Source organism: Bos taurus, chromosome 16 (genome assembly GCF_002263795.3).
Source record: "Bos taurus isolate L1 Dominette 01449 registration number 42190680 breed Hereford chromosome 16, ARS-UCD2.0, whole genome shotgun sequence".
In the NCBI taxonomy this organism is placed as follows: domain Eukaryota; kingdom Metazoa; phylum Chordata; class Mammalia; order Artiodactyla; family Bovidae; genus Bos; species Bos taurus.
The window spans coordinates 3,985,160-3,999,239 of NC_037343.1; the positions used below are offsets into that span (position 1 = coordinate 3,985,160).

The following is a 14,080-nucleotide window of genomic DNA, read 5'->3' on the forward strand; positions in this document are numbered from 1 at the left end:
GGCCCTCCCATAACCCAGTTAGCCAAAAGGTAGCTGACTAATTTGAAATCCTCTCCAGCTGGAGTGGAAATGCATTTGGGTTTTGCTTCAATCAGTGAAACTCTGTCTTGCTTTGCTTTTCAAACAGCCTCTCAGTCAACCATAGCCTTTGAAGGCATGAGCAGAAGGGAAGCCAGATGAGCTCTGTTGAATTCTAAAGTTGCCACATTTTCAGCTCTAGCATTAAACTTTTCTTCTCTAATTAAACAAATTAACTAAAGTAGTATATAACGTAGTATCAGTTTACTTTTTTATCTTATCCATTATGCCACCTTGCTCCTGAAATTCTTTAAGAGACGTTTGGTTAAACGAAAAACAAAACAAAACACCAAATTGTTCCACACTCATCTCTTTGGTTCTTTTGGTGAACTTCTGTCAATGCTGATGGTCAGGGTGGAAGAATTTTGGAAAAGTTTTCCAGTGCTAGTAACAGCATTTCTTGAAGCATCTTTTCTCTTTATATAGCAAATGATTATGCAGTGCCACAGGTCAGTTTTACCCTAAGACCCAGTGAGTTCTTTCAGCCTTGATCAGTCACTAGGCCCTCACCTAGGGCACAAAACAAGGTAGATGTTACCCAGCATGTGTCCCAGCTAAATCAAATCATAGCTGATTCACGTCTGAAGGGGCTCAGAGGGAACAGCATGAAGATTAAGAACAGGAGCTCTGGAGTCAGTCTGCTGTCTGCGTTTGAATCTGGCCACACCTCTGGCTGTTATGTGACCTTAGACAAGCTTCTTAACTTCTCTATGTCTCACCTGTCTTATCAGTAGAAAAGAAATAATAATGGTAAGTGAATTAAATGTGTAAAGCACTTACATGGTCAGCATGCAATAAATGTTACCTCATATTAAATACTTTATGTTTTTAGGCTACAATAAGAAATATTTTTCTATATATTTTTATTTAAGAAATGTGGATAAAATTGGAAAATTAAAACAAGGCTGGACATTTTTAGAACAAAACTTTATTTACAAAATCATAACTTGGTCTGTTTCGGTATCACTACTGACAAAATGCCTTTGGTTGAAATATAAGTTAAGATGACAGACTGATTTTAGCAGTTCATAAAACAAGATACCAGCACTATCCCATTTTCCTATTCCTGTGTGCCTATGAATACAGTTAAACAAAACAAAATTTAAAAAACCTTTATAATGTACAATGGCTTCAGCAAACCACTTCTTTAATTTTGTTTTCTATTTAAGTGTTGGGACTGAGACACCTAATCTAAAATTTTCTATTTACAGAGAAAGCTCTAGAGAATGGGATAACTTAAAGATGGAGGTTAAAAGGCTTTCACAATACAATATCCATATGACTTTATAAGAATGTAAATAAATAATATTAGTAAACAGTACATATTGAAAATCTTCTGACAAATTCATTTATCCAGCATCATGCTGAGGAATCAAGAGGATTTCTCCATACATTTTAGAGTTTTATTTGCTGATTCACAGTCTTGCTCCATATTAACATAGTTATCGCCAATATAACATGTGATAACCAGTACCCATGGAAACCAAATTTTTATTTTTAAAAATTCTCTGCTAAGCTTTACTTCCCAGCTGTGCTTCAAATATATATACATGCTTATATGCATGGACTATGCATGGATATAAGCATGGTGGTAAACGTGTGGGTATTTAATGTCCCTTATTCAGGAATGTAAAATTAACGGCATCTGACATCTAACTGTAAGAAAAACTCGCCCAGATTGGAAGATAGCAGAACAACATGTAAAAGATTCTTCTACTTGAATTTAAGAATACATCTATACTGGGAAGAGGGGTGGAGAGACAAAGGGTAGAAGTAGAAGCAGATGTAGAAGAAAAGAACTATATTGGTTCAATAAACTCAGGTAATTAATTTGAGACAACAAATAAATAAATCAACAAATGCTCCATTTTTGTCTTCCGAAAAAAGAAATCATTGACAAATCCTTACTAACAATTTTTAAATTGGTCCATTAATATCTTTTTTACACAAGAAAAAGTTATAATATTACATATTGAATATATCATAATTGTAGTCATCTAATACACTCCTCCGCTGAGATATCTAACATGTCTTCATCTGTATTCTCTTCTACCTCTGGCAAGTTGCCCCAAAGTAGGAAATTTACACCTGAAAACAAAAGGTCACAAAATTATTTTGTGCTGACTACTGTCACAACTCAGAACAAGATATACAAAACCTTTTATGTTAACATTCTTATATGAAATCATAGTGTTAGCAGTTAAGAGAAAAGCTAATAAAAAATGAACTGCAAATAACATGATTGATACCTAGATATTAAAACTATCTAACATCTAGAACATAACCATTCTTTAAACCCTTTTAATTAAGGGCTTCAATTCTAGAATCTTGGAACTCAAAATGATCTCAGGAGTTGATTTACTCAAACCTTGCCTCCAGCTACATTATGTCATAATCACTCTACACTGATAATTTTCAAATCTATTTTAATGATTTTTAAGAATGGAAATCTCATAAGATCTTTGTAGATTAAATATCTCTTTGGAGGATGCATGGAAAGACTTGAATAAGTTTCCCCATCTCCTCAACAAGGATGGAGCTGCTGGTGCCTTTCTTCTGGTTAAAAAAAGTAGGGTTTTGGAGCCAGTTATAATATGAACTAGGCTGCCCTGGTGGCTTAGGTGGTAAAGAATCCACCTGTAATGCTTGGTCTCAAACCCCAGGTTGGGAAGATCCCCTGGAGAAGGGAATGGCTACCCACTTCAGTATTCTTACCTGGAGAATTGCAAGGACAAAGGAGCCTCGTGAGCTACAGTTCATGGGGCCGCAAAGAGTCAGATACGATCAAGTGACACACACACACACACACACATTGTATTATAACTTGAAAGCACTAAGTTGAAAAAAAATACTATTATTAACCGACATCATGGAGAGCCAATAAGAAAGCAAATCTCAACTGTCCAGTTGTCAGTATGGACACAGGGAGGACTCAGCAACTCTGCATATCCACACTACACAGTGGGCTTCCCTGGTGGCTCAGGTGGTAAAGAATACGCCTGCAAAGCAGGAGACCCAGGTTTGATCCCTGGGGTGGGAAAATACCCTGGAGAAGGGAATGGCAACCCACTCCAGTATTCTTGCCTAGGAAATCCCAATGGACAGAGTCCTAGTGGGCTATACAGTTCATGAGGTGACAGAGTCAGACACAACTTAGTGAGTAACACTTTGACACTGACTTGAGATAGTGGCCACATGGTGGAATGGAATAAGCCAGGGTTTGGAGATTTGGTTTCAATCCAGTTTCCACCACTAACAGTATAATGGATGTGTTTACTACTTTAACTACAAATGTATATAACCATAGGCAATATACATTATTATTTTGTGTATCTAAATTTTTACATTATAGTATTATATGTATCTCTTCTAATTTGCTTTTTTCTTTCAATATTATGTTTTTGAGATCTGCCTATGTCCATATGTGTAGATTTAGCTTATTTAGCTCATTTCTTTTTATTTCTGTTGGACATTCCATTGTATGAATTAAAAAAAAATACAATCTTAAATTTAGCCCATCACTCATCCTTTTCTCTAACCGTCCATTTTGCACAGGTGCCCAAGGAGACACGCACAAAGATGTGCACCGCTACATGGTTAAACAGTGAAAACAGTTAACTGTCTCTCTTGGCTGAGATACTGGAACTTAACCAGGCAAGAAATTAGCATCTACTTGATGCATAATGATGTCTATCATATTATTTTATATAATTTTTGTATGTATGAATCATTTACAATAAAAGCACTTCTTTTCCCCCAAGAATGAATGACGTTTTGCTTTTGAACAGATGACAGGATAGTAAGGAATCTCTAGGCTGAAATCTAAGGGACAATTAGAATGCATAAAGGTAAATGGAGAGCTGAACACAACCTATGTTTGAGGGCATTTGCCAATTCCAGGGAATTTGAACTGAGGTCTCCCAAGCCCCTTCAAGAGAGTCTCAGGAAATCAGGTCTACATGTGAAGGCTAACCTAGAACATAGACTTCCTGAGGCCCTTTCAGTCTAAACATTCTAGAATTTTATAAAGCTTGTGTACAGATTCCTTTGATGTTGCTGATTCAGGTGATTCAAGGACAGTCGCAATGCCATGAGCAATTCTGTTTTATATGAAGCATCTAGAAAAATCTTCCTTCAAATCATAATATTAGGGTTACAGAGGAGAAGTTTGATATTCTTGGAGTCAATACTCAGAGACATGAGTGGCTCGGCACAATTAGTTCAAAGGAGAAAAAAAATAAACTGAGAGACTGGATCTGACAGAAGCAGCACCTTCCTTTCTCTGTTAACAAGGAGGAAGGAAATCCTGTGATACATCTGTTTCTCATGGATTAGATTCAATGCAAATGGAAAAATGCTGGGCTTTTCTCTTTGAAAAATTGACCAATATTAAAAAGTAAATCAAAACTGAAAAACCTCCACCCCATGTTTTGAATTCTATGAAGCAGGAAAAACAGTATCAAAGCAGAAACTTCCTTTAATATGTTCCATGAGCAACACAAACGTAAAACTGGAGGCCTAAATTAGGAGCCTATATCTCACTTAGGGGAGTTCAGAGAAGTCTTCGCTCAAAAATGGCCTTCTTAACATTCTAGAGCCTTAAATTAAGGCCTCCAAATGATGGGTTGAGAGTCACAAATGAAAGTCAGGTGATTTTTTTTTTTTTAAAAAGAGTCTATCAAAACCCAAGCATAATTGAAAGGTTTAAAGACCCTAACAACCCAGCTAACAACTCAAGATCTCGTAGTCTGTGAAGGCAAACCATACTTAAAAAAAGAAAAAAAAAAAGAATATAAGTTCTGAAGGAAACTAAAACATACATTTAAAAACCTGAGAATGTTAGTGCCAAATTAGATTGTCACATTATTTAAACTTTTTCTGTAAACTAAAGTTCTATAAACTTTAGTTCCCACTAAAAAAAGTCTCACTAAAAGTCACCTTGGTGTGTTAAGCAGGTATTAGACACTGAGAACATGTGTCCTATAGCAAAACTGACAGGTTGCAGACAATATAAAATGTATTATGTAGATATGCTTTAAGAATTTGTTGTATATTTTTCTACTAAATAATCAGTTCAACATATTGGTATTAAATATTTTCCTTGACTAAACTTTCATCATAATTTATTAATATAGATGTCAAAATGTCTGTTTTTATCCTGAAGTAACATCACCAAACACAGTTCACCTAGTTATCCTTCCCCCCAGCTCCCAGTGACCCTAGCCTCTTCCCTTTTCTTAAACACACACACCCATACATACAATTGGCTGACAAATCTAAATTATTCCAAAATTTTCTGGAGCCATATTATATATCAAAGCAGCAATTTAGAGCAATTAAAATATTAATTTTAAAAGACCAAGAAATCCAGCCAAGTTTGATGTTCTTAAATATGATGTTGAAAACAGAAATGCAAAGAAAGGCAATGCCAAAGAATGCTCAAACTACCGCACAATTGCACTCATCTCACACGCTAGTAAAGTAATGCTCAAAATTCTCCAAGCCAGGCTTTAGCAATATGTGAACTTCCAGATGTTCAGGGTGGTTTTAGAAAAGGCAGAGGAACCAGAGATCAAATTGCCAACATCTGCTAGATCATCGAAAAAGCAAGAGAGTTCCAGAAAAACATCTATTTCTGCTTTATTGACTATGCTAAAGCCTTTGACTGTGTGGATCACAATAAACTGTGGAAAATTCTGAAAGAGATGGGAATACCAGACCACCTGATTTGCCTCTTGAGAAATTTGTATGCAGGTCAGGAAGCAACAGTTAGAACTGGACATGGAACAATAGACTGGTTCCATTTAGGAAAAGGAGTATGTCAAAGCTGTATATTGTCACTCTACTTATTTAACTTATATGCAGAGTACATCATGAGAAACACTGGGCTGGAGCAAGATTGCCGGGAGAAATATCAATAACCTCAGATATGCAGATGACACCACCCTTATGGCAGAAAGTGAAGAAGAACTAAAGAGCCTCTTGATGAAAGTGAAAGAGGAGAGTGAAAAAGTTGGCTTTAAGCTCAACATCCAGAAAACTAAGATCACGGCATTTGGTCCCATCACTTCATGGCAAATAGATGGGGAAACAGTGAAAACAGTGGCTGACTTTATTTTTCTGGGCTCCAAAATTACTGAAGATGGTGACTGCAGCCATGAAATTAAAAGACACTTGCTCCTTGGAAAGAAAGTTATGACCAACCTAGATAGCATATTGAAAAGCAGAGACATTACTTTGCCAACAGAGTTCTGTCCAGTCAAGGCTATGGTTTTTCCTGTGGTCATGTATGGATGTGAGAGTTGGACTATAAAGAAAGCTGAGTGCAGAAGAATTGATGCTTTTGAACTGTGGTGTTAGAGAAGACTCTTGAGAGTTCCTTGGACTGCAAGGAGATCCAACCAGTCCATCCTAAAGGAGATCAGTCCTGGGTGTTCATTGGAAGGATTGATGTTGAAACTGAAACTCCAATACTTCAGCCACCTGATGCGAAGAGCTGACTCATTAGAAAAGACCCTGATGCTCAGAAAGATTGAGAGCAGGAGGAGAAGGGGATGACAGAGGATGAGATGGATGGATGGTGTCACCAACTCAATGGACATGGGTTTGGGTACACTCTGGGAGTTGGTGATGGACAGGGAGGGCTGGCATGCTGCAGTTCAAGGGGTCGCAAAGAGTCAGACACGACTGGGCGACTGAACTGAACTGAACTGAAATATGATCTTGAAAACAGAAATGCAATGAGTTCTGGCTAGTATTTGTTTCTATAAGTAAATGTTTGGGATAAAATTTTCGAAGTTCTACTCTAGTGGATACAACCCAGGTGAGAAAGTCTCAGATGGGATCCTGAAATGATCTATGGAGAGGTTCACTCAAATATTGATAGACAAATGTTACAGGAATTAAATTGTTTCTTACCAGTAGAGTCTAGTCTGTTAATACCATAAACTGCCTGGCTGTGAAACATCCAGAAGTGTCCGTTGTTGCAGGAAAGAAGGCAGGAACAACATGGAACAATCACGTGATAACCTACAATGTTCCCACTAAAAAGAAAAGTAAATATTATTATATACAAGGTAATATCTGACCATGCAAACCTTTTAATGTGCTAATGTAAATAGACAGACCATATAAAGATCTCATTTCCTCCTAACAACCTCGTTTTCTGGGATCTTTGGGATGGGAGTTACTGTAATAATAGTTAAGAGTTCTACTGTCAAATGGGAAAAGAGTCTTTAATGAAATAATAGTAACATATTCTCAATTTCTTTGTTAGTATTGTTTTATGCATTGTCCCTTCAGAAGTTAGTTTCTAGTTGCCCTAAGCTTGTGATTAGTCCAAAATTGATGGGCTGTATAGACAAAATACATTAAATAAACCCTGATGTGTGGATAAAAGGTTTTTGCTCTCCCCAGGACTATGGTAAATTGGGTTCTTATATGTTCCCGCTCCATGCCAGCACCTAAAAACTGTTTCAACAGATGGAGGAGTAGGAAGACAGCATGAGCCCATGAAAACTGAACACAAGCTGGCTGCTCTAATTTTAGTCTCAGTGTTTTTGAAGGAATTCAGAAATGAAGCAAATCCACAGCTCCTAGAGAAAGTCTCAAAAGTTTTTACTGTCTCCAGGGTTATCCTTCTTATTAGAAACACCTCACTCTTCCATAGGTTTTTCTTCCCTATCTGATCACTTTAAATAGACTGAATATACAGGGAACATTTTAGCTAGCACTGTTTTGTTTTTTAAATGACAACATGAAATGCTTATACCTTGAGTTGTAAAAATTCCTATTATAGCTTGTTCCCACCCTATGAAATGTGAGTCAGTCATTTTTGTGACGCCCTATAAAACTACTGTAAAAGGTACCAGTCCACCTAAAACATATTCTAATCATAATCTTCTTGAAAGGCAAACGAATGAAAGCAAAAGTTGTTCTTGCATTAGACTGACAGTTATTTGTAAGGCTATATTACAAGAATAAATTCTACAGTTTTAATTACCACCCATATTTATTCATTCATCCACTCATACCGCTAATATTTACAGAGCATCTACTATGTGTCAGGTACTGTTCTAGGTGCTAGGAATAAAGCCCTTGTGTTCATGGAGCTAACATTCTTGTAGGTACACCTCAGATCATTTTGCTCCCTTATTAAAACTCCTTCAATGGCTTTCCATTGGCCAAAAACGAAAACCCAAAGACCTTTCCTACCAAAGTCTGAAAGTGAAAGTGAAAATTGCTCGGTTGTGCCGACTCTTTGGGACCCCATGGACTATACGGTCCATGGAATTCTCCAGGCCAGAATACTGGAGTGGGTAACCTTTCCCTCCCCCAGGGGATCTTCCCAATCCAGGGATCGAACCCAGGTCTCCTTCATTGCAGGCGGATTCTTTAGCAGCTGAGCCACAAGGGAAGCCCAAGAATACTGGAGTGGGTAGCCTATCCCTTCTCCAAACCAGAGTGTAGATCTGTGCTATCCAAAATGTGACTACTGAGCACTTGAATTGGCTAGCCTGAACTGAAATGCGCTGGAAGTATAAAAAATAAACTTGATTTCAAAGACTAAGAATAAAAAATAAGAATGTAAAAATATTTCATTAATAATTTTTCATGTTAGTTACATATTGAAATGATAATACTTGGATAATGGATATTTAGGTTAAGTAAAATATCCAATAAAATTAATTTCAGGACTTCCTTGGTAGTCTAGTGGTTAAGAATCCACCTGCTAATGCAGGGGACACAGGTTTGATCCCTGGTCTAGAAGATTTCACATGCTGTGGAGCAGCTAAGCTGTGTGCTGCAAGTACTAGGCCATGCTCTAGAGCTCACAAGCCGTAGCTCCTAGCCTGCGTTCTAGGGCTCACGGGCCCCAGATGCTGAGCCTGAGTGCTAACACTACTGAAGTCAGTGTGCCTCAGAGCCTGTGCTCCACAGCAAGAGACGCCACCACAATGAGAAGCCTGCACACCACAACTAGAGAGTAGCCCCTCTCGCTGTAGCTAAAGAAAGCCCGTGTGCAGCAATGAAGGCCCAGTGCAGCCAAACATAAATTAAAAACAATAAAATGGTTTAAAAATAAATTTCATTTGTTTTTATAAAAAATAAAAAGAAGTGACTTGAAATTTTTAAATTATATATGTGGCTTGCACACTTCTATTTGATGGTGTTGCTCTGGACTATCTGGATTCTGAGTACATCTCTAATCTACCCAAACTCTCTCACCTAATGTTCACAATGTCTCAGCCACACTGTCCATTGTCTTTTCTATTAGTTGATATGTTCTTCTTGCCTTGGCTGTTCCCTCTGCTTAGAACATTCTTCCTTTGGCTCCACTTAGCTCAGTTTTTAGGATTCAATTCCAATGTTAATTTCCCTGACCATGTTATCTAAAATAACTCTTACCTACTCTCTCAACCTTTATTATTCTCTATCATTTATTATTATTATTTCCTTTGGAGTACTTCCCACCCTATTCAAGATCTTATTTATTTAAATATCTTATTGATTGATTGATGGCCTTCCTACCAGAATAAAATGTTCAAAGGTCTTTGATTTTGTCTTCTTTATTGCTGGATTTCAGCCTCTAGAACAATGATGAGCACGTGGTAGGACCTCAATAGACAGTTTAAATGAATGAATGAAAGAAATTAGTCATGACCACACAAAGAGTTTGCTAATTCAAATGATCAAAATTTATAATCCAAATCCTATTTAAATGAGAAAATCTCAACTGTTTTTTCCCTAGGATTGAATCCCATAGGATTAATTATACTCAAGTCTGTTTGCCTCTCAAAAAATTATAGTAACAGCTTTCATCTGAGTTGTAATTTATAGTTTACCAAGCCTTTGAACATTCATGATTCACTTGATATTCACAACAACTCTATAGGTAAATACAAAAAATATTTTAATTTTCATCTCAAGATATCTTCTTGAGATAAAAATTAAATAAGGAAACAGAGGTTCAGAGGTTTAAGACATTTACTCAAGGTAATAAGGATAGGGCCAAGGCTCAAACCTGACTTTTATTACTGTAAATCTAAGTGTTTCCCCCACCCTCCAAACTACACTGCCATTTTCTGAAAGTTAAAGCAGGTATTTGTTAATGCACTTCGAAAAATTGTAAAGTCATATACAAATGTAAAGTGAATTAAGACTCTTTTAAAAGACAGTTCTAAGTAACAAATGGTTTTTCAACTGTTCACTGCATGGGTGATAACCACTGCTTGATGCAGCCCACTGAACCTTTCTCTGTACTTCAGTGTCAACATTCATCTCCCAAACCCAGGGCTATTTGGAATATTGCCACACGTTACCATTTTAAACATGCGATGTCCTTCAGTTTACATTTGCAGATTTCAGTGAAATAGCATCTTCCAATGAAGTCCACTGCACTAGATGGAAAAGTTTAGAGATAGTCAAACGTACTTTTAAAAGAATGTTGTGAAAAACATAAAGTAAAATTTGCTATTTTAACCATTTTTAAGTGGATAGTTCGTAAGTGTTAAGTGTATTCACATTTTTTTGTGCAACAAATCTACAAGCTTTTTTCATCTTGCAAAACTGAAAGTCTATACCAATTAAATAACAATTCTTCATTTCCCTCTTCCCCCAGAACCTGGCCACCACCATTCTACTTTCTGTTTCTATGAATATGACTACTTTAGATACCACAGATAAGTGGAAAAATACAGTATTTGTCTTTTTGTGATTGACTTATTTTTCTTAGCATAACATCTTCAAGGTCCATCCATGTAACATGTAAGAGGCAGGATATCCTTCCTTTTAAAGGATGGATAATATTTCATTATATGCATATACCACATTTTGTTTATTCATTCATTGCTGTACATTTGGGCTGCTTCAACCTCTTGATTATTGCAAACAATAAGAACTTGAATGTGCAGATATTTCTTCTAGATCTTGCACTAAATTCTTTTGGATATATACTCAGAAGTGGGATTGTTGGATCATATGGTAAATCTATTTTCAAGTTTTTGAGGAATTGCCATGTTATTTTCCCTAGTAGTGGCATCATTTCACATTCCTACCAACAGTGCACTAGGGTTCCAATTTTTCCATACCCTTGCCACAATATGTACTTTTGATTGTGATTTAGCGTGAATTTTATAGACAGGAGCTGAAAGGGACACTAAGAGAAATTGTAAGAGAACTAAAGTATATGTTGCAAGGGCAAATAAATATTTGTGAGCTCACTATAAATATGACCAACCTTCCAGTCAAAAAATCTTATGCATTCATTGGTTCACACACATCTTAGTACGTTAATCCAACACCATTGTAAGCCCTACATGGAAGAGTAGTAAAGAGAAATGACTTGGTCATATTAACAGTTCACATACGTGAGCCCTCCTTATAACTATTCTATACTTACCATAGCTAGTGCAAAGACAAATGGGTTAATAATTAAAACTGTTGTTTCTGTATGTGTTACTGAAAATAAAAAACAAAAAATCACTGAAACTTTGCAATGTAGGGTCCAGATTTATTGTCTAGTGCTTTTTCTTTTTGCAACACATACACACACAGACAGAGGTAGTTATAATAATCCATTTATCTCTATACTAAATGAGGGCCTTTAGCTTTGCCATTATGCATGACTACACTCAAACCAATGCAGACAAGATTTCAAGGGAGGAACGTTCACAGCTTTGAGTATATTTAATTTTTTAAAAAGTTTCTATCATCATCATGAAATTCATTTTAAAGTATTCTGTTTATTGGTGTGCTTCATCTGGCTCTGTGTCTAAAGAAGAGCTGTCCATGTATATTTTGGACAATTTCTCTTTTGCTTTTGTGACAAAGTTTCAATAAACAGTAAAATCTTGAAAACCATGTATAGGCACATACATGTTGACTATAGAAAGTACCTTTTTGAGTTAGAAAAAAGTATATTTAAATCAAATAAAGTGGCTATTTTTCTAAACAGGAAGCAAATTCTTAAAGATTCTACACCCAAAAGTGGGTAGTGACTGAAAACAGAATTTAAAAGGATTTAAGTATGCAAACAAATGCATAATATCTAAAGTAGGCTTTATGGGAGACACAGATTATTTTAGGGCTGTCTCTATTTCATCCCATAAAGATCTGTATGACTTGCTCATTCAGGGTGAGGGAGATTACAAGGAAAGAGTATTGAATTAGGTGGACAACGGATCTGATTCAGCATGCCCATTGCCCCCCCCCACCCCCCCGCCTCGAAAAAGGTAGAAAACTAGGAAATGTTTTTTGGAGTAAAAGTTTATGAATAAAAACAAAAAACTTAAATGATCTTTCTTCTCCAGCAGTACAGAGAATCTTGCTTAAATTACCTAGCCTCTCAAGTCATGGACTTGATGCAGTGAGAGGTTGGTTGGGTAGGGCCAGGGATTCAACTTAAGGGATCACATGACTATAATTGAACTAGAAACATTACATCAGGACTGACCACTCTGGTTAAACCACAGACTTTGTCCAGACAGTCTGCCCCCTTAGTTAAACTCCAAGGGGGATCATCAGACTGTTGGGAGTGGCTGGAACACCAAAATGATAACCTCCTTGTTGACTCCGAGAGGTTCAAGCCATACACTTTTCCCATTTAGTTAAAGGCTACCGTTGCCCGCCACTAGCATGACTTACTTGGTAGGAGGGATGTCTGTAGAGAAAAGGTCTATTTCAGTGTCAGCCAGCAAAACAGCCTTCATTCCCCTAGAGCTGAGCACTTGTTTACAGAATTTGCAACACAGGATGGACACGCGCCGGTCCTTGAAACTACAGCTGCTGGTAGACATGGCGTCTCGGAAGGATGAGGTGTGGGATTTTGGAGCAATACCCTCCCTAGTTTGATTCCCCCAGGCTAAAAAGCAAATTGTGAGGCCTCGAGCTTTTCTAAGCCCGAAAATTGAGAAGGATATGAGTTCTTTCTGTTTTCCCGTTCAAGGGTAAAAGTAATATTTATTGAGTAGGAACAGAGAAGTAACAATCTTGCCTTTCTCTTTAACTTTCGGGGGGAAGGGAGAGGAGTTTGAAGTGGGAAGCAGGCAAGCTGCAAGGTGCCTCGGGGAACTTCTCTACAGTTTTCCTGTCCTATTTGAAGGATTGTCTGTTCTTTAGTTCCTTTTGCAATTCCCTTAGCTTCTCGCCGACAGGATTTTATCTACAGGTTCCTACTCAAGCCCTCTCGCTCGGAGCGCTCCGATTCCTCTCTCTCTCGGATACGGGGCTAAGGTTCCCTACCCACGTCTCCTCTGTGGAAATCTTTCTCCTCTCCTCAGGATTCAGAAACCCCCTCAGTTTTTCCCACAGGCGAGTGTGGGTATCCCTTAACCCTCCCGCCACCCTCCTCCTCTCTGCCAGTTCGCGAGACCCCGGCTTCACTTCTTTCCTGGCACAGCCCCCAGGCTTCAGCGTGCGGGGTCTCGCGTCGTTCCTCCTGCGTCTCCCTCCCCTCCGCTTTCCCTCGCGGCTCCCGCCGATCCCTCGTCTTTCCCGAGCGGCCGCTCCAGAGTGCGGGGGGCTGTCGGCAGGGCGGGGCAGAGGTCTCTTTGCGGGTTCGGTCGGCGTTGGGGGGGGTCTCTGCCACCGCACACGTCGCTTTTTGCTCGCTCTTCCGCTCTCGGGCTTTCCAACCCGCTGTCAGTTTGAATCGGCCGGCGCCGTGCACCGATTGGGAGAACTAGAGTTCGCCCACGTCCCGCATTGGAAGGCTCCGGAGCCGGCCTCTGAGGCGATCTCAGTGGCCAGGAACGCCGACGCCCCGCCCCAGTAACGGTGCCTAGATAAAACTCGGCTTGCTGGTTGGCAGAGCTTGGCCCCGCCTCTGATCTCATTGGTCCGCTCGCGAGGATTTGGCTAGCCCGAGTGAGCGAACAAGGCACGCCCACCGCCCTTCTCATTGGCAGACGTTCCATAGGCCCCGCCGCGCTCTACTCTGCATTGGCTAGAATTCTCCACAACGCCCCGCCTCTCTTTCCCCGGTCCAATCGGCCGCGCCTCC

General features: G+C 38.7%; 1 protein-coding gene across 2 annotated transcripts; it reads right to left on the reverse strand.

Annotated features, from left to right (window-relative positions):
- Window positions 1–988: 988 nt before the first annotated feature.
- FAM72A (family with sequence similarity 72 member A) lies at window positions 989–13,821 on the reverse strand. 2 transcript variants are annotated; one of them, NM_001101263.1, is made up of 4 exons: window positions 12,724–13,430; window positions 10,401–10,478; window positions 6,997–7,121; window positions 989–2,166 (listed from the first exon to the last, which is right to left on the reverse strand). In NM_001101263.1, the coding sequence occupies exons 1-4, from the start codon at window positions 12,873–12,875 to the stop codon at window positions 2,072–2,074; spliced, it is 450 nt and encodes a 149-aa protein (NP_001094733.1). In that variant the 5' UTR covers window positions 12,876–13,430; the 3' UTR covers window positions 989–2,071. The 2 variants fall into 2 exon arrangements, with proteins under 2 accessions (NP_001094733.1, XP_024832286.1); XM_024976518.2 differs by lacking the exon at window positions 6,997–7,121 and having other exon boundaries at window positions 2,112–2,166; window positions 12,724–13,821.
- Between the last annotated feature and the right edge of the window lie 259 nt (window positions 13,822–14,080).